This window comes from Gymnogyps californianus, chromosome 25 (assembly GCF_018139145.2).
Source record: "Gymnogyps californianus isolate 813 chromosome 25, ASM1813914v2, whole genome shotgun sequence".
Taxonomy (NCBI): domain Eukaryota; kingdom Metazoa; phylum Chordata; class Aves; order Accipitriformes; family Cathartidae; genus Gymnogyps; species Gymnogyps californianus.
Window position 1 is genome coordinate 6,909,941 of NC_059495.1, and position 18,328 is coordinate 6,928,268.

At 43.6% G+C, this 18,328-nt stretch overlaps 2 protein-coding genes across 2 annotated transcripts in view; one reads left to right on the top strand and one right to left on the bottom strand.

Annotated features, from left to right (window-relative positions):
* The window catches only part of KCNJ5 (potassium inwardly rectifying channel subfamily J member 5), a 62,656-nt gene extending 44,328 nt beyond the window's left edge, over window positions 1–18,328 (bottom strand). Inside the window, exons 1-2 of the mRNA XM_050911027.1 lie at window positions 17,981–18,328; window positions 2,720–2,907 (exon numbers count right to left, since the gene is read on the bottom strand). The gene's annotated coding sequence lies outside the window, so the exon portion shown is untranslated. The remainder of the gene's footprint in view (window positions 1–2,719; window positions 2,908–17,980) is intronic.
* On the top strand, window positions 10,147–11,262 carry KCNJ1 (potassium inwardly rectifying channel subfamily J member 1). The gene has a single exon (XM_050911028.1). The coding sequence runs from the start codon at window positions 10,147–10,149 to the stop codon at window positions 11,260–11,262; it is 1,116 nt and encodes a 371-aa protein (XP_050766985.1).

Genomic DNA, 18,328 nt, shown 5'->3' on the forward strand with positions numbered 1-18,328 from the left:
TGTAAAGGGACAAGACTTATCTAGACAGCTTGGTTGAACATCATAGAAATCAGGCTTCAGGAACCAGAGGTAGGACAAAATCTGTCAATCAAAGTTTGCAGTGCTGCCAGCACTTGTGATTGGAGCACTATATGATGAAAAGAAATCTTCCAAACTACTGGTGTCTGACACTCTCATTGTTGAGCCTCAACTGATGAAACACGCAGCATCAGCCAGCAAGTGCCAATCTATCTCGCAGCTGCTATACGACAGCCTTGCAGGCCCAGTGAGCTGAAAAAGGAGCACGGAAGATCAACAGGTAGCAGATGATGTGCTTCAATATAAGCTCAGCATGCCAGATGGACAGATACATAAAGGACCTCCTATAGGAGATAGCCTATATTATCCAAAAGGGTACAAGGAAACATGCATCTGCTCAGGAACACAATGAATCCTTTCCCTTTTTAACAGTTCTATGGTTTCACCATTGGTTTCTTTGCTTTTTAGATGTACTGTAAGAATTAAGAGGTTACATTCTCCCTCCCAGATGCTCCTATTCCCTATGTTACCAGCTGTAGCCCACCTGACTTTGATTACAGCCATCAGGGTGGTTCTTTATACTTCTGAGGTAAAAAGCAAGTTCAAGAAAATTAAGTCCAAAATGCCTATTAATGGAGAGCAAGTCTGGAACGATACTCCTTTCAACCCATCTGCTGGAAAACTTCTGAATGACAGACAGGACACAGTCACTCAGAGGAACCTAACACATGCTCGTGAAGCAAATGGTCTGTTAATATTCCTGTCTCAGAGAAACTGTGATCCTCAGTACAGAAATTCAAGAAACAAGGACAACTCGATTGCAAAACAATGCCAAATCAAAGCAACTAGCAGAACCAGCGAACAGACAAAAAAGCAGCAAGAGAACTAATAGTAGAAAAGACCCTATAAACTATATATGTGGGATTCACTTATGAGAGTACTAGTTATTAAAGGAAGGGGGATGAGAAGTGCTAAGTAATAAGCAGGACAGAACTTATGCTGCAATGTAGCATGCCTTTAATCTCTGGCAACTGAGACATGCGAAGACGGAAAACTACTTTACACCCAGAGTTCAGTGATATAAACTATCCAAGGGGAGCGCTACACATGTACACACACTTTCATCTTGAGAGAAAGCCTTCCTCACTTTGTTCTTTGTTTACCTTAAGAAAGCAATAGAATAAAGTGTGAAAGAACTGCCTTCTATATGGAAAAAAACAGCAATAATTTGTATTTATAGCACACCATTGCTCCTGAAAGATCTCAAAATACTTTGTGACAGCTGTGTTCAGGAATCATTTCAGTTACTAGTGAAGCAACATGCTACTTTAACAGGGCAGGGCAGTCCAAAAGTTGCTTTGTAACAAAATAACACTCTACATAATGAAAAACCATTCTCAACATTAAAATAGCCTCACAGTCGCATGTAAAATAGTGGAATTATTCTTATTTCCTTTGCAGACAGGGAACATGAGTTAGAAAGCAATGGAAACAGTCTGAGACCACAGAGTCAGGACTACAGCTCAACAACTGTATCTTTCCAGACCAATGAATTTTACTTTCTCCTCTTCACGTCCTTAACCATTTCAGGTGAAGCTGCAGGCTACTGCTGCAGAATGCAGCTACCATCTATCACGTCACCTAGTACATCTCCAATTCTTTTCTCTCACAAACCTACTATCTGAGAAACGCTCAGGGCTGGGGTTCCCAATGGGAACCTGGCAAGGGATTTGAAGCTGGCTTATCAAGACCAGTGTGATAGTCCTATGTATGCTGCTATGGTTGGCTTATTGGCAACAAACCAGCACAGCATAGTGGTTTTTTGCCAGTTTAGAAATCAAAGTCACCTTGATAACCACAAAAGACTGGGATACTGAAATTGCAGCCTAACTAAAGGTTAGGCAAGGAGTGCAATAGGACAGTGCTCTTACCATTCCATGAAAATATTCCCAAACTGCTGACTAGGATAACCACCCACTACGCTGTTTACCCTGGTGCTATAAGCAGGTGAAAGATTGCAGCAGAGCAATGATACCGCAGTGTGCAATTCATACCATGAGTTACAAGCATCTTTTTGGAGCACCGACAAGCTATGTAGAGTCTTTATCATAAAAACATAGTGACAGAATTCAAAGGAACTCTTTCTACTGCAGTATCACCCAGGTTAGGTGCTCATTTGCCTTTCCCTCATCTTCCTCAGGCTCACACGGAGGGAGTATTACAGACCTGACAAATAGTACATCAAATCCTGTCTCTAAGGCTAACTGAGCATGCAGTGTATGACCACAGAGCAGGGCTAGCAAGGCTGTGGTACTCTGTTCTGAGTATTCTTTCACTGCATCTCTGCTCTGGAGCTGGAATTCGCTATTCCCTGTGATGTGAACTACTGCAAAAAGACTTTATATCACGGCAACATTTGCTTCCTTGCTTTTGTTCCTTTAGCACTGCGCAGAGTGCAGAGAGAGCAACTTCATGCTTTTCTTGTGCATTGAGTAAGCAAGAACCTTTTTCCAACCACACTGAAAGCTGTTGCAACAGTGCTAAATGTTTTCTGTCAGCAATCTTCCCCACACCCAGAGCTGAGTCCTTTTCAGGGTGGTATGAAGCCACTATCAGTTTAAATTTACCAACACTTTGGAAGGAAGGACTGTACGTGAACGGAAGCTTTTATACGACAAGATAATGCTGAGCACTGAGATACCTTGAGATTAGATGCTGAAGCAGGGTCAGAACTGTCAGTGTTTGCAGGTGGTTTTGCCTTGGGTAATGGCTGTCTTCGAGCTGTGTCACTGATGCCCGAGTCAGCTGCGCTGCGCCTCAGCCTTTGGGGCTTCTGCAGAAAGCCCTTTCGCCGCACCATGCTGGTGACTGAGACTTGACATTGCCAATCTGTAGAAACAAATTGTGAGTTAATGATTCAACCCCTTAAATACCTCAGCAAAGAAAAACAAAATGAGAGAACGCGCAGAATTGGCTCACATGACTCTGTCCATTTTCCCTGTGACTTTTATGTGTGGTGTTTATGCAGTATTGCCTCCCCAGCCCACATCTTACTGCAATGTAGTTCTTTGCTTATAGATAGCTTCTGCTCTCAGTCATACAGGTGAGAACTTATTACAGTCTGCCTTTCTCACACATTTAGGGTACAATGCCTTTTTCTGGCAACAGACAGGAAAAGTAACTAGATAAAACCTGCCTTCCTCCTTTAGAAATTTTCAACAAAAAGCAAAATGTTTTCATTTCAAGACTTCTCAGTAAATCAAAATTAATTCTCTTAAAGTAGAATACAAAACTAGCATAGCACTGTCAGTGAGTTAAATCCCTAATTTTTTTCTCTTGCAACCACACCACCACATTACACACAAGTCCACTGCAATGAGAATTATTTTTGGGTTTTTTTGACCAAAGAAAAAAATCCCAAAAGATGTAATTTGCTTGAGAAATAACTTCTCCCAGAGAGCCACTTGCTATCGAAAATTTAATATTTTCAGTGGAAACCTAATTGTCTGAAAATAGAAATAGTTCTGTTGGGAAATCCTGCTGTATAGTAAAGACAGCTTAGCTTCCAGTTCTCTGTTCTCCAGAGGCAAGATACCCAGCATGACTGCATATCTCATGATGCACCCTGAGGCTGAAGTTGATCATCTGCTGCATGGGAATTCTCTGTCACGGTAGAAGGTGCTATGGGAGATACAGTCTAGCTGTGGAATTAGTGTGGCACTGCAAAAATATCAAATAATGAAGTTTTCTTTAGCGCCTCTGAAGTGATCATTGCTGGAGAGTGCTGGCAAGTGTTTTTGTCTAGATAGAGCTGTTTTACAAGTGCCATGTTTCTAGTAAGTGGCAGAAAGGGAGTGACCGTGGGCCAGGGCTGGCCTTTTGCCTCCGTGCCACATAGGGCAGGAAGAAATGCTATTTCTGTAAATTTACCAAAATCTTAATGGTGTTTGCATATATGAGACATGTTATTTGCTCTCCAGTCAGCTGAAGTCTTTAGACTGTCTCCCCCAGCAAATGCAGTCATGGATTAATTTTGTGTGCAGCACTAATTACAATATTATTAATTGCTAACAATGACAGTAATGTCTTTATTGCTGTAAATCCTTTATTTATACACCTGAAGTATTTTAACCTTTGAGGACCCCAAACACTCTTAAGCTTTCAGAAAACATGATTTGCTTGAGTCTCCACTGCTGCAGTGCATGTTCTTTCATTTATTCATTCGCCTGTGTTCTCATCAATGAATTATTTCTTCAAGTCAGCTTTGTAAGGGGAAACTACAGCCCATCTTTTCAAACCATGTATACATGGCATAGTGTGAGCAACATTCCTGGATACAAATTAGCTAGTCTGTTATCACTGAAACCTTATTGGAAGTGTGACTCCAAGGTGCACTCAAGTAACACTAGGGCTGCTCAGGTAGCAAACTCTACAAAACATATACAAAGTATAATGAGAACGTCCCATTTAAGGCAGAGGGTCAGAAACCCCCTGCTATAGACTGGCAAGGTATTACAGCAGTCTTCCTGAAGTGACTTAGTCCCTTAAGTAACCAACAGCTTGTGTAGAGTCTATACATCCCATACATGTCAGAGCATACATGTTTCCTTCCCTGAAAAATCAGGACCTAGGGGAAGCAAGGGAGGGGATAGTACGCGTACTTGTTTTATCACTGTTGGGGTGGCTGGGACAATCCTGGTTCACCCAGTTTAAAAGACAGAAGGATGAAACCTCCCTCCCCCCTATCTAAAGAGGAAAGTTAGGCACTTAAGAGGACTTCTTCATTAGGTATTCACAAACCTATGTGCTTACAGTAGTCTGAGATGAAAAACATCTGTTCTAAAGATATTTCCTATTCACAGTGGATATTATGAACTAATGCACAACCCGCAGGCAGGCAGGCACCACTTTGCCTCTCCTGCTTAAAAATGGCCATCATTGCGATGGAAAAGGGCAGCTCTTCAACATCTTACAGTAATTCTACTTCGCAGGAGAGAGGGCAAGGCAGGGAATAAGATCCTTTGGTGTATCCACTAGAAATTCCAGTTGGACTTTAGGTTGGCAAAATGTAGTCACTTGGACTGGAGCTGTGACAAGACTCCCAGATTAGCATGCTGAGACGGATTGAAGGATCATATTTCCTACATGGAACTGGCATTTCAGTCAACACTTTGGAGGCACAGCCACTGCGTTCAGTGCTCAGATCTGCTATCAGGAATAAATACTTAATGATGACATTGCCAGGTCCAAGAAGAAAGCTTGCCTGTGTCAGCTTGCCAGTACCAGCAGGTCTGGTCCCTTTGCTAACGTGTCCATCAGAAAGATAAAGCAGGCATAGAGGATGATGTAAATCAGATTCTTTTTAGACATACCCCTAGGGCTAACTGGCTGCTTTAGGCAAGCTTATATTCTTGCTATACTTACAATTAATTCAATAGAGGGCTAGCTCTCTTTGGCAGTCCTTGATTCTGATATAATTTTGATATAAGCAGCAAGACAGGGAGGCAGGATGCTGCAACTGTCATCCCATCACAACAGGCACATTCTTGCTCTACCCAGGGCAGCTAGTGAAGGGCAAATGAGCTATACTCCCAAAGGTCTCGGTAGTAAAGCAGCCAGCAGATAATATACCATAAGAATAAGTGTTATAGTTTGCTTTTCTAATAAAAAAGGATTTTATAAGGTATTAGGAACTGGATATTTCACATACTTTGTTCAGAGAAAGTTCAACAAAAACAGAAAGGACTGAAAGAAGATCTGAGTTTTGAAAAGACCTGAACAGCACTGAAAAAAAATAATCCTTTAACTCTGTATCCCCCTTTCTTCTACCTAAGCTTCTTAGAACTTCATCTGAATCCCTAACAAAGATGTGTTTCTAACATAAGCTGCGGGTTCAGCAGGCTGCTTTTCATTTATGCTGTCTCCCCCTAATAATTCGGTTCTGCCAACTTTGCTCATACATCCGTTGCTGAGAGGGAAGAAATATGTGTGAAGCCACAGATATCAGAACTTCAGTGAAATAGCAGGTGATGGAACTTTGTTCTTGTCAGGCCCCCATCAAATGTTAACACCTTCCCCTTCCTTCACTCACTGATCTCCTCAAGTGCTGCACGTGGCAGAGATTAAAGCCATTTCCCTGGATTAATGTGCTCCGCACACAGCGTTGCACAAAGGACTTACCCAAAGAACAATTAAAGCACCCGGTCATTATCCCCCACATTCAAAACTTTTCAGAACGAAACAAGTGAAAGCAAGTAAGAGCAAAGAGAACCACTCAATTACATTTCTGAGTGAGCAGAGGAACTCCAGCTGGTATGTAGCAATCAGGAACTGTAATGATTGTTGTTACCTACTTGCAGGAACACAGAGAAAGGAAAAGGTAGAAATGCATCTGTTAACTAACTTTCTGGGCATTTATCAAATATTCTGGGTGGAGGGACTGATAGATTAGGGAATATCAGGAATTTGAGAATGGAAATCTAAAAGTTTCTGCTTACTCTAGTGATCACTGAAATACAGACTGGAAGAGGGAAGTGGAAACTCCTTGTTTTCATAGCTAACCTTGACATGTCATCTTTATTCATTGAGTAGTTTTATTGGTAAATGCCCCATTGTTTAAGAATACATGCAGTGCACCTTCTAGAAACATATTATGCCTGGGGACAGCAGCAACTTTGCTAACTCCTGCAACAGGGAATTTCACATGCAAGACAGACAGCAATATCGTGTTTATTTGGGCCCAACAGGAAACATATCCTGGTAAATATTAGCTAAGACGTAGTTGGGTTACCTTCGCTGATTTAAACTGAAAGGACTTTAAGTGCTGTATTATATAACTCCCTTTATATAATCTCCTCTAGACAGTCTGCGATATACTCGCAGAGGGCTCATACAGGAGGGAATTTTTCTCCTGCTGAAGCAAATCAACACACTTCAGTTGTGTGTGGGAGCAAGAAAGATTTGTTGAAGGGAGAATTCCTTTGTCATCCTGCCTGAAGAAGGGTGTAATTCTGCTGCCTCTTAGATCTACTTGGGGGTAGCTTAAGCAGGGCTTGTAAAACAGCCTCTGAAGAGGGCATGTAAGATTTAAAGAGGCAAGAAAAGAATGGTAACATTGGGGATCTGTTTTCAAGGTTCCAGTCTGATGACCATGCTGATTAGCTTGCTCTCATCTCCTCTGTGATTATTATCTGCTGAATTGTATGTCCAGATCCTAGGTCAAATTTCCAAGTTTCCAGTGAAGGCTGAATCAGACCTACCAGAATTGTGGTACCAATTTATCACGACCCCTAGCATGAGAAGATTGGTAGATTAGAAACCAGAATTTTTCTTCCGATTTCTTCCCTTTTACATCTTTTCACTAGGATCAGGAGCACATCTGCTGTAGCTCACCTATGCCAAAGGTATGCACGTGCAGCTTACAATGGACAGGGTGAGGCATCCCAGCATTTTACACACTATTCTGGTAATGGCAGTCAATGTTCACATTATTGCAGAAGAGGACAAAATGGATGCCAATGACAGCTGAAGCTGGATGGTTTTGCACAATAGGGGTGTTAGAAGTTAAATACCGGAAAACTTCTTTGAATAGTGTGTTGCACAAGAATATTTTGGTTTTGCTCAAACTATGCATTAACATGAACATATTAAAAGTGCGTCAGGAAAATAAAACTTGAGAATTGTTCAGAAAGTGACCTCATTCCCCCCTTCCTTGGATATGTGCTTAAAGTTTAACCTTTGCCAGCTACATTTGCAACCAATATATTCAACAGCAAAAGTTTAAAACAGTGAAAAGCCACATTACAAAAGTGACCTTCATTTTTTTAATCCTAATTTTAATGAGCAGAGGAGAAAGGTGATTTCAGCCTAAACGCAGAAAGAAGGCAACTGTATGAGACAGAAAAATTCATTCTCAGGGCTGTTGATACAAACAAGGACATCAAATAATAGAATTTATTTCTGGCTTTACAAAATGCAATTAATTTATACTTAGACTCCATCACTGATAATTTAATATTTTCCCTTTGCTACCGATTATCATATCTAAAGGTATCCTCTGGCCCCTGTAACTACATCTAATGGAAGGATTTCTGTTTCAGCCAACTACAACATTAGGCAGCTTCTCTAAGTTAATGTAGATGCCTACAGAGTAAAGGAAAGAGACTTTGCCAAACAGCCATTCTTTCCTTCATAAAGCAATTGTGGTGATGAGACAAGTGGACCCTCAGAGGGTGCATATGCTTCCTTTACTGTCAATTAGGAGTCAGCTGTACAACTGCCATAGGCAACTACCTAACATTTAGATGGCTGAAGTTAAATGAGACAAATTTCACACTAAACTCACATGAGTATGTCTAATCCACTACATGCCTATGGATTATCCCCATTTTGGATATATGAAATTAGGGCTTAAGGGAGCTAAACAACTCCTACCACAGATATTTAAGCACATTATTACCCTCTGAAATCAAGTGAAATTTAGGCAGTCCATTTGACAACAATTTGAGCCTAAGCATTTTGCTCCTAGCCAAAAAGGAAGCCTGGGTGGGACAGTGATATGATGCAGGGTTTCAGGTAAGTGTTGTAGCATCTTTAGCTTGCCTCAAAAAAAAAATCATTCCTAAGGGTTGTTTTAGTGTCACCTTCTCTTGGGAAGGGTAATGCAGCAGTAAAGTAACAGTAGCAAACAATTACAAAGCCCCCAGCACCTCCTGATCCGAGATGCACTCTTCAAGTCCATGCCCTTCTAATGAAAACATCATCCGTAGCAGCTGCAGGTCCCCAAAACATTCAGGTCTCTGTGTGGCTGGGGACACTACGACCTTAGAGACACAGTAAACTCAGAACATCCTTTGTGTGAGTCAGCAGTGAGAATATTTTCCCCTCAAGTTCTTCATTTATTTCAGTTGTTTTTAAGCTGAAGCATTTTGCCCCCAAGAAATACGATTACAGTACACAGTTAAATTCAGCTACATGAGAAGAATTTTGTTTAACAAAGGCTAAATAAATAGGCACACAAGGGTACACTTTCAGGGTGGGTTAGCACTATGCACTAATCTAACACATCCTCTCTGGCAACAAAACACATTTTATGCTTGAAGGGTGATCAACTCTGAAATCAATTATTTCGAAGAACATTCCTAAGTTTTGGGTCAAAATCGGACCCTAGATCTGTCTACGAACATAACAGGCAATCTCTAACTCTATAGTGGATCAACCTCTCCCCACACCTGCATGCCTGAATAACTCCAAGACCAGGAATTTTCCAAATGTAGGTTGATCCCAATTCCAGTCTGAACACATCTGTAGTATTTTCTCCATCAATGACTCTTATTCCCTGGGTCTCTTGTTAACATGGCCAACCATAAAGGACAAAACTAACAGGGACACAGAGCTACACTTTCCTTTAAGAATGGGTTTCAGAATCTGGTCCTTTAGTCTTAGCATTACCTTTGTGGTGAGTAAACATCCCATTCTCCTGCTGCTGAAATGTAATCTTTTCTTTTAATCTCACCTAAAAGTCCTATTTGAGATGCTTTTGCAATTCCCAAGTTTGAAATTCACACCCTCAAACCCAATCTATAATTATGCTAAAAATAACTGCATATCTGGCTTAATTATGCCTTTTGCATCTACTCTTCTTTCTTCCTAAATTCGCTATCCACATCACATCCAGGGTCTCCTAATGCCGATGTACACACACACTTGCATAGACAGGCCCCGCTTCATCTTTTAAAAGGCAGAAAGACCTCCTCAAAACCCAGCCACTCCCAACCAGTTTTCCCAACGTACGTCCACGATGAAGTTACCTGCTTCTCTATGCCTCCACTTACTCAACTAAGCAGAGGACAATATTAACAGTTGACTGATTCGAAGTTTACTGAGCAAGCCAACATGATTATTTTTTGCTGGAATGCTCCTTAGGCAAGAAACTGTTAGTTTCCTCATATACTTACTGGAACTTTTCCCCACCAGCTGAGGGAAAATATGCAAATTATATAACTTTTTCCTAAACAAGTGTCTTGAGACTTCATCAGAATTTACTTCTCGCCCGCAGTTATAAACAAAACCTGCATTACCCATAATGTTTATTATTTCTTACTCTCCAGAACACTATCAGCAGAGGGAATGTTCAACTACCTCCGGAAACGCTTTACCAGCCACATCAGAGAACGTAGCCGGCGAAGAGCAAGGCTTGTCTCTAAAGATGGAAGGTGTAACATAGAGTTTGGCAATGTAGAACAGTCAAGGTTTGTTTTTTTGATTGATATATGGACAACTATCCTGGATCTCAGATGGAGATACAAAATGACTATCTTCATTTCAGCATTCTTAGGCAGCTGGTTTCTGTTTGGTCTCCTCTGGTATGTTGTGGCATACATACACAAAGATCTTCCAGAATTCAATCCCTCCATAAATCACACCCCTTGTGTTGAGAATATCAACGGCCTGACTTCAGCTTTCCTGTTCTCCTTGGAGACCCAGGTAACCATCGGTTATGGCTTCAGATGTGTCACAGAACAATGTGCCACTGCCATTTTCCTACTCATCTTCCAGTCTATCTTGGGGGTAATCATCAATTCTTTTATGTGCGGTGCCATCTTGGCCAAGATATCAAGGTCCAAAAACCGGGCTAAGACCATCACCTTCAGCAAGAATGCTGTCATCAGCAAACGTGGTGGGAAACTCTGCCTCCTTATTCGGGTGGCAAACCTCAGGAAGAGTCTGCTGATTGGGAGTCACATCTATGGAAAACTTCTGAAGACCACCATCACCCCAGAAGGAGAGACAATAATTTTGGACCAGGTCAACATAGAATTTGTAGTTGATGCTGGGAATGAGAATCTCTTCTTCATTTCCCCATTAACTATTTATCATATCATAGATAAGAACAGCCCATTCTTCCACATGGCAGCAGAAACCATCCTGCAGCAAGATTTTGAATTGGTGGTGTTTTTAGATGGCACTGTTGAAGCCACTAGCGCTACCTGTCAAGTGAGGACATCCTACATCCCAGAAGAGGTGCTCTGGGGTTATCGCTTTGCTCCTATTGTGTCCAAGACCAAAGAAGGGAAATACAGAGTAGACTTCCAGAACTTCAGCAAGACAGTGGCTGTGGAGACCCCCCACTGTGCCTTCTGTCTCTGCAATGAGAAAGAAGCTAAAGCCAAAGAGAAGAAAGGTTATGACAATCCTGGTTTTGTCTTGTCAGAAGTTAGTGAAACCAGTGACACAAAAATGTAGTTCCAGACACTCATGGGACTGTATCTTTTTTCATAATGAATTAAATCTTGAGAGGATTAATAACTTAATGAAACAAAAGAAACACAGGTGTGTTTTTACTCTAAAACAGCATTTATCTTCTCAAAAGCCTCAAATCAAAGAGGAACAGAATACCAGTGATCTCCAGAACACTATTTAACTACACTATATATATATACACATTTCATAGAATTTATATTTTTATACCTATGGGACATTTTATGAAGCTGCTAAGTTGGAATGTCCAACTCACTTAAGTTCCCAGAGTCATGCAAGTTTGTTAAAAAGCCTGAAAAGATGGAGAGGAACTTTAGGACATGTTAAAGATACACAGCTGTTGGAATAAGAACATGAAAAGGGAAGACAGAAGGCAAAGCTACAGAAACCTAAGAGACTTAGGAGCCAAAACCTCAAAAAATGTATGTTTCTGGTTGCCAAAGTCCTCCATGAAAGCAGACTCTCTGGCTCTGGAACACTTGGGCACTTTTGAACATTTTGAAACAATTCCTTCTTTCTTTGAGGCCGGTACATCTACAGAAATGGAGCATTAAGGGGTGGTACATGCTTAGGAAGCTAGAAAAGACAAAGCTTGGGCCATCCTGCTGCATCTAGAACTCTGTAAAATACGACTTCTCTCTTGTGAAAGCCTTTGATTCCTTTCAAGGGAAAATAGCCAATTGGAAATGAAAAGTGAAAAACCAAGGAGAAGCAGAGACCCACTATGGGAGAAGAGGAATCTTACAACTTACTCCTAACTGTCTCTCCCTTCAGATACTCTTCTCTCCACTTCCCCAGGAGCTGGCTAACTGTGAAATTAGGAAACATCTGAAGACAACTGTCCAGAAAGAAGGTGAGCCACAGTGGGGAGATGAAGAACACATTGATTGCTGCACACCTGGCAGAAAACCAATCCACTGGGAGAAGAGAGGAAATTCCCAGCTCTAGATGTATCCTTCAAAAAAATCCACAATGCAAACACAGATTATCTTTTCCTTTGAAGCATGGAGGTCTTGTTAAAACAAAAACACAGCATTGGAGCCTCCCACCAACAGTGGGCTTCAGATTTAGTTCCAAACCGTTCATCTCACCACAGCAAAATGTGCATCCCTACAGGAAACATGTTCTGCTCAGTGGTAGCTAAGTAGTGGTGAACATTTTCCGGGTATGATTTTTGACATTTAAGTTCCAAATGCAACAAGAAGCTTCAATAACTTTTTTGGTGAATTTCCACTTCCTCACAGCCTTTTTTTTCCCCCCAACCAGTTCTTTTGCTGAGAGTTCAAGTGGCAGACCAAAGAGAGAGTTTTTTTTGGTAACTCTTCCCAGTGATGTAATTCAGCTCATCTATTTTCAACACTGTGGTAAAATGGAAGCATCTTTTTAAAAGCTGCTGGACTGAGCGGTTTTAAAAGAAGGGGAGAATTAAGCAGGTCAAATGATGACAAGACAAAGTTATTTTGCAAATGAACATAATGTGAGTATGGAAATCAAACTCTGGGAACCAAAAGTGTTCAGGTCTCAGTCCCAGTGTAGTATCAACTCCTTTGTTGGTTCAGAACAAATCACTTTAGTATGTATCTCAGATTTGCCATCTGTAACATGGGACATAAAGTACTTATGCTGTACAAAGAACAATGTTATGAACAATTATGTCACTAAAGCACTTTAAAAGCCAATTCTCAACTGTCTCAATCTTTCCTCTTCAATGCACCACTGTTACACCCTTCTTCACTTCTAGATGGAAAGGTCAGCACAGAAAGTTCTGTTCTCATCACACATGAGAATTACTGAAAATGGCTGCACTATGGCTAGAACTATGGAATGCTAGAACCGCCAGCCGAAACCTTCAAGGTAATTCACAGATACTGCCCAATATTTTAAGTGTACTGTTTTTGCAACCTTGCAAAATAACATTGTCAACTGTAAAAATATTTTTACAGTCCCAATCACCACAGCATCTGAGCCCCTCCAACCATGAGCGCATCTCAGATTGTCTGCTTGGAAGGACAGTTGTTTTATCCTCCACTCTGAACGGCACACCAAAGCACATACAGCAAGTGATTAGTGGCCATCCACAGAAATCTAGGAAGGAGGAGGGAAGTGAAATGAAGTCTCAAGAGTCCCAGGCTTGCCTGAACTAAAAGGCTACTGTGCTGCTCAGTCCTTCCATAGTTGCTGCCACATTTCCTTTATAGGTTTCCTGTACAGTTGCCCTGTAATCTCCCTAGAAAGCAATACTGTCGGTATTCAAGGATTAGAAGTTATACCTCTTACCACTGGGAGAAGAGATGCACCAGGATGCCCTTAAAAGAAGTAGATAGTCTTCACTGTACAAAAAAAGCAAGTCAATAGGAAATCCACTTAAAAGGTCAAACCCAGCTATGCAATGAGAAGACAGGAATGATTCCTATTTTCTTTAAGTAAAGCTGGTTTGGGATGTTAGTGCTGAGGGGGAAAAATCATGAAATACTACTCCAGTGCCTGTCCAAGAGGTGTTATACATCCTCCAAAAGTTTAAAGGGTCCCTAAACAATGCGTTTTCAGGCACTGCCCTTGGAAAGCCATCTCAGAATCCTAAACCTCCAATTTCTTCATGACACCGCTTTTTAACCTTTTGCCCTACGTCTCTACAGCACAAGCGTGAGGAGGCATTATTCCACGTCTAGAAGTATTAAGCGCTACCACAACTCAAATAGAAGATACTTGATCTCACTGCAAGGATGATTACCTGTTGCTCACTCTATCCAGACAGTTACACCTGCCTCAAAAGCTAGCTATGCTGCCTACAGCAAGGGAAGGGTGATTGCATTCTTTTGCATGTTTTGGTGTTACAGAGCAGGGAACTGGCTCCTGCACGAACAGAGGAGATATGAGGGGGACATACCCAAAGTTGACAGGGCCATGGCTGAGCTATCAAGCTTAGAGGGGGATCATACTGGCACCTAAACGGGAATCTCGGAATGAAACCCTCCTCCCATGAGCCTCCTGCTGATTGTCACTTCAGGAAATGCCTGCCAGTCCCCGCCTGCCAGCTGTGCACCAAGCAGGAGATAGAGCACTGTAGTCAGAGCCCAGCAGCAGGAGAACAATGAGTGGAATTTCCTCTTTCTGTCCAGAGAGGGCCATTTGTCACCAGAGAGATAAAGGCCCAGGGCAGGGAAAAAAGGGTTATCGGGAGACATGCTGCGCACAGTGCCACTCAGGACAGACTCCGTAGGAAATCTATTTTGGGGGCTGTCACCCCTACTGCCATTAAAAGAAAGTTCAGTTAAGAGGATGAAAATAAATTTAATCTTGCTGAGCAGAAGTGGCTGGAGGGAACCACAGACCTGATACTGGAAAACAAAGACTGGTTTCTTTACCCGTGACACTGTTTCGTTTTTACATCTCCATAGCACTCTTCTCAAGCCTTATGGTTCTCTTCTCCCTCCCTGTCTGTCCATCCAGTCTGCAGGCTGCCCATACTGTCGCAGCAACAATTAGTCCTTTCCACAAAGCGGAACGTGCAACGGAGGACAACAGCCTAGTCAATACGAAGCAAAGGACTGAAGAGAAAGTCTTGTCTCTTCAGGAGAAGACATCAGACCATGTACTTATTGTTGGATTAAGGCCTAAAGGATTTAGCTGTGAAAGTGTTAGCCAAGCAGCTAGGCTTGGGAATAATGTGTCTGCACTAAACTTAATTTATCTTCTCATTTCACAAACAACATGTTTCTTCTACTGTATTTATTTTAAACATTCATTCAAGCTGTGCATAATATTTCAATCATTTTGAAATAGATTTACCCTCCTGCTGGCAAATGAATAAGGCATCCTGCTGACTACTGGAGAAAGGGCCATGAATTAAAATAACTGCTTCTAGTAAACTGACATGTGCTAGTTAGCTGTCTCCACACAACACACTCTTTGGTGGTAACTGGTGAAAAGAGACCCCTAAATAATAATAATAAAAAAACAAACCCTGGCAAACTGTTTAGATACTCATACTGACTTGCATTGTTGGAATGCGGCAGACCACTGCTAACTAGCTCACAGCAACTGCCTGGATAACTTCTGCATGTACACATGTCCTTGTAAACTCAACTACTCACCCGTAAACAAGTCAGCAGTGTGCAAAGCCCCACACAAGTGAGAGCAGCTGAGGTGTCATATCCTCTTTCCTCTCCCCAGGCAGCAAACTGATGTGGTTAGACTCACACGAATTCAGCTGGGAAGAGCCTTTATTTCCCCTTCCCTTTTATTTTGCCCCCTTCAATTCACCCCCGCCTTGAACTGTCATGGTGCTGGCCCAATTCCTGTTCCCCACACAAGCAGGGAGAAACCACAGCACAACGCAAGGAATGCGAGCAGAGCCCCTGCCGCGGCAGGGACGGGGGAAGCTGAGCAAGTTCCTAAACCCTCTGGTGAATCTGTGCCTACAGCTTCTTGCTGCAGCCTGAGGAACCTCTGTGACAACACCATCACTGGCCCTAAATCACATGTAACCCTGTGACGATGTCACTGGAACAAGAGTGAGGAAGGCTAAAGCCTTCTTTCCATGGCTGTTAGAATACACAATATGTTTCCTGAGGCCAAGTTGACATTCCTGTGGTGGAAGCATCTGCCTGGGGAAGCTTACGACTTGAACAAACTCACTGCTGCACAAGACAGACATAAATTCTCCCTGCTCCAGGGAGGTGGACAAGCAAGGGGAGGCTGGAAATGAGACAATCTCACTGCACGTCTCGATTTGCACGCTGCTAGCCAAATTTAAGCGCGGAAAGTATTGAAGCCCTTGCTCTCCTGGGTGACCGCATCCCAAGCAAGCTCTGCAGAGACTAAGTTTTACCGCATTACTCTGTTATGACAACCCACCAGAGGCAGGCTAGGATGGTCGAGACCACGCAGGGGTGCTGTCAGAGGAATCCGAGCGATCCCCTTAGTGTTTTCTGCCTTGCTGCCGCTGGATGGCACCCCTTACCTCCAGATCAACTGCACAGCCAGCTCCGATCTCCATCCAGGCAGCAACCCTAAACTTCGCATTGGCAGTGCAGCAAACTTAACAGTGCGAACTATGGCAATCTTGAAAGCGCAAAGCAAGAATTTATTGGGACTGTTCCTTCTTTTACTACACGAAGTTTAATGCATTTAGTGACTTATTTTTGGCATGAGCTCTGCTAGCTGGATATATTTAGCCACTTCACAGAAGTGTTGGGAGACTTAATTCACTGCAATGAATTCAGAGGTGATATGTAAGTGGAGGGTTGGGGGCTGTAAACATCACGTCTGCAGTGGCATCTAAAGCACCCTTAACAGAGTCTGCAGTAGGTGGGGTGGGTTAGTAACAGCGAGGCTGGGTCTGGGGAGACCTATATTCCATATGCAACTCTGTTCTGTAACTTCAGGCGAGTCACTGCTCCCTGCTTTGAGCCTCAGTTTCCCCAGCTGTTAAAAAAAGCAACAACACAGGCCACCTTGGGAAAGCTTTGAGTTCTAGCTCTGTGTTAGTTTTGCAACAGTGCCCAAAAGTGTCTGTTCAGCTGAAGCCCCCCTCTGATTTGGAAGCGTTCCTGGTACATTACAGAGCCTACAGAAACTCACGCAAAGGATTCACTGCCACTGTAGCAGCGTTTGTAAAACCATTGTATCACTTGACAGTGTCTAGAAGTCCAAATTACGTCCCTTTGTGCTCCTGTGCCAGGAGCTTTGCAAACACCACCAAAGGATCCTCAGCTCGTTAATCCCTACAGGGCTACTCCTCCAAAACACTAACAGGGCAGACCCCAGGCCCAGAGCCTTGTGAGGTTTCCACACACACCCAACCCCAGACAGGGCCCTTCACCACTGCCTCCAGCACACATGCACCGCTTCAGGCACCTGAGACCTGGCACACCACTCCAAATTCAGCACACCCCACACCGTGCACAAGCCGCCGGGCCTGCAGAAGGACCGCGGCTGGCAGCCCGGGGCAGGGCTCCCTCACCCCGGGGCGGGTGAGGAGAGGCTCGGGCGGGTCGCTAGAAGGGACTAGTCACCCACTCCCGCTGTGTGGGGGCAAGAGGAGGGGGACAGCAAATCCCGCTGGCCGGGGCTGTTGGGGGGGGGGGGGTGCAGTACCTACTCACCGGGGGCGGGGGGGGGGGCGACGGCGCCTCAGCGAGGCGGTTGCCCGCGCTCTGAGGGGAGGCGACCGTTAACGGCGCGCGTGCCAGCCCCGGCGCGTGCTCAGCGCCACGCGCAGCCGCCTTCCCCCCTGCTGCCCCATGGCGCCCCCCGGCGGCCGCAGCGAGCGCGGCTCCCTCCTTTCCCGCCGGGAGAAAGGTGCTGCTCCTGCGGCCCCCAGCCCCACGCTGCTCCCCAAATTCCGCCTGCCCCCCCCCCCAAAAAAAAAGGTCGGGGCTGCCGAGACCCCTGCGTCCGCAGAGCTTGCAGGCCATGCTGGCTGGGAAGTTGAGACCGCTGCTGCTGTTCAGCTCCATATCAGCCCTGAGCTTCAAGGAGTGAAGCTTTAAGGAAAGTTTCAAACCCTTCACAGTAACATCTACCCTAAACAGAAACCCCTCTTATTTGTTTTAACTTAACGCTATGGTACATCAGCCCTACAGGTTTTGAGGGTGACAGAAAACCTAAGGGTGGGGTTCAGGTTATTACAGGTACCATCTGCCAACACCCACAGCACAACCTCCTCCAGCCACCATACAGAGACACTCGGAAAACCAACCTTGCACTCCCCAAGGGCTGGAGATGCTGTTCGTCCCCACACACGACGTGCCAGCAGCAGCCAGCACAGGCCTGTAGCAGAGGAGACTCCTTTGGCTTGTGCATAGGGCTTTGCAGCAGCAGGGAAGGTAAAGTTGATCCAGCATCGGACTTTACAGCTCCAGGAGACAGAAAGCGAACAAAAAGCCAAAGCAAATAACAAGTTTGCAGCAGTTCCTGGAAAGGAAGAAGCAAGCTCTTGTGTTGAAATAGCTGTGCATCAAACTGCCAGAGTCCCTGGGTCATTCCTCCTCCTTTAGCAACTACAACTTAAAGTAAGGAATACAGATCTTCATCCTTTTCTGCCTGC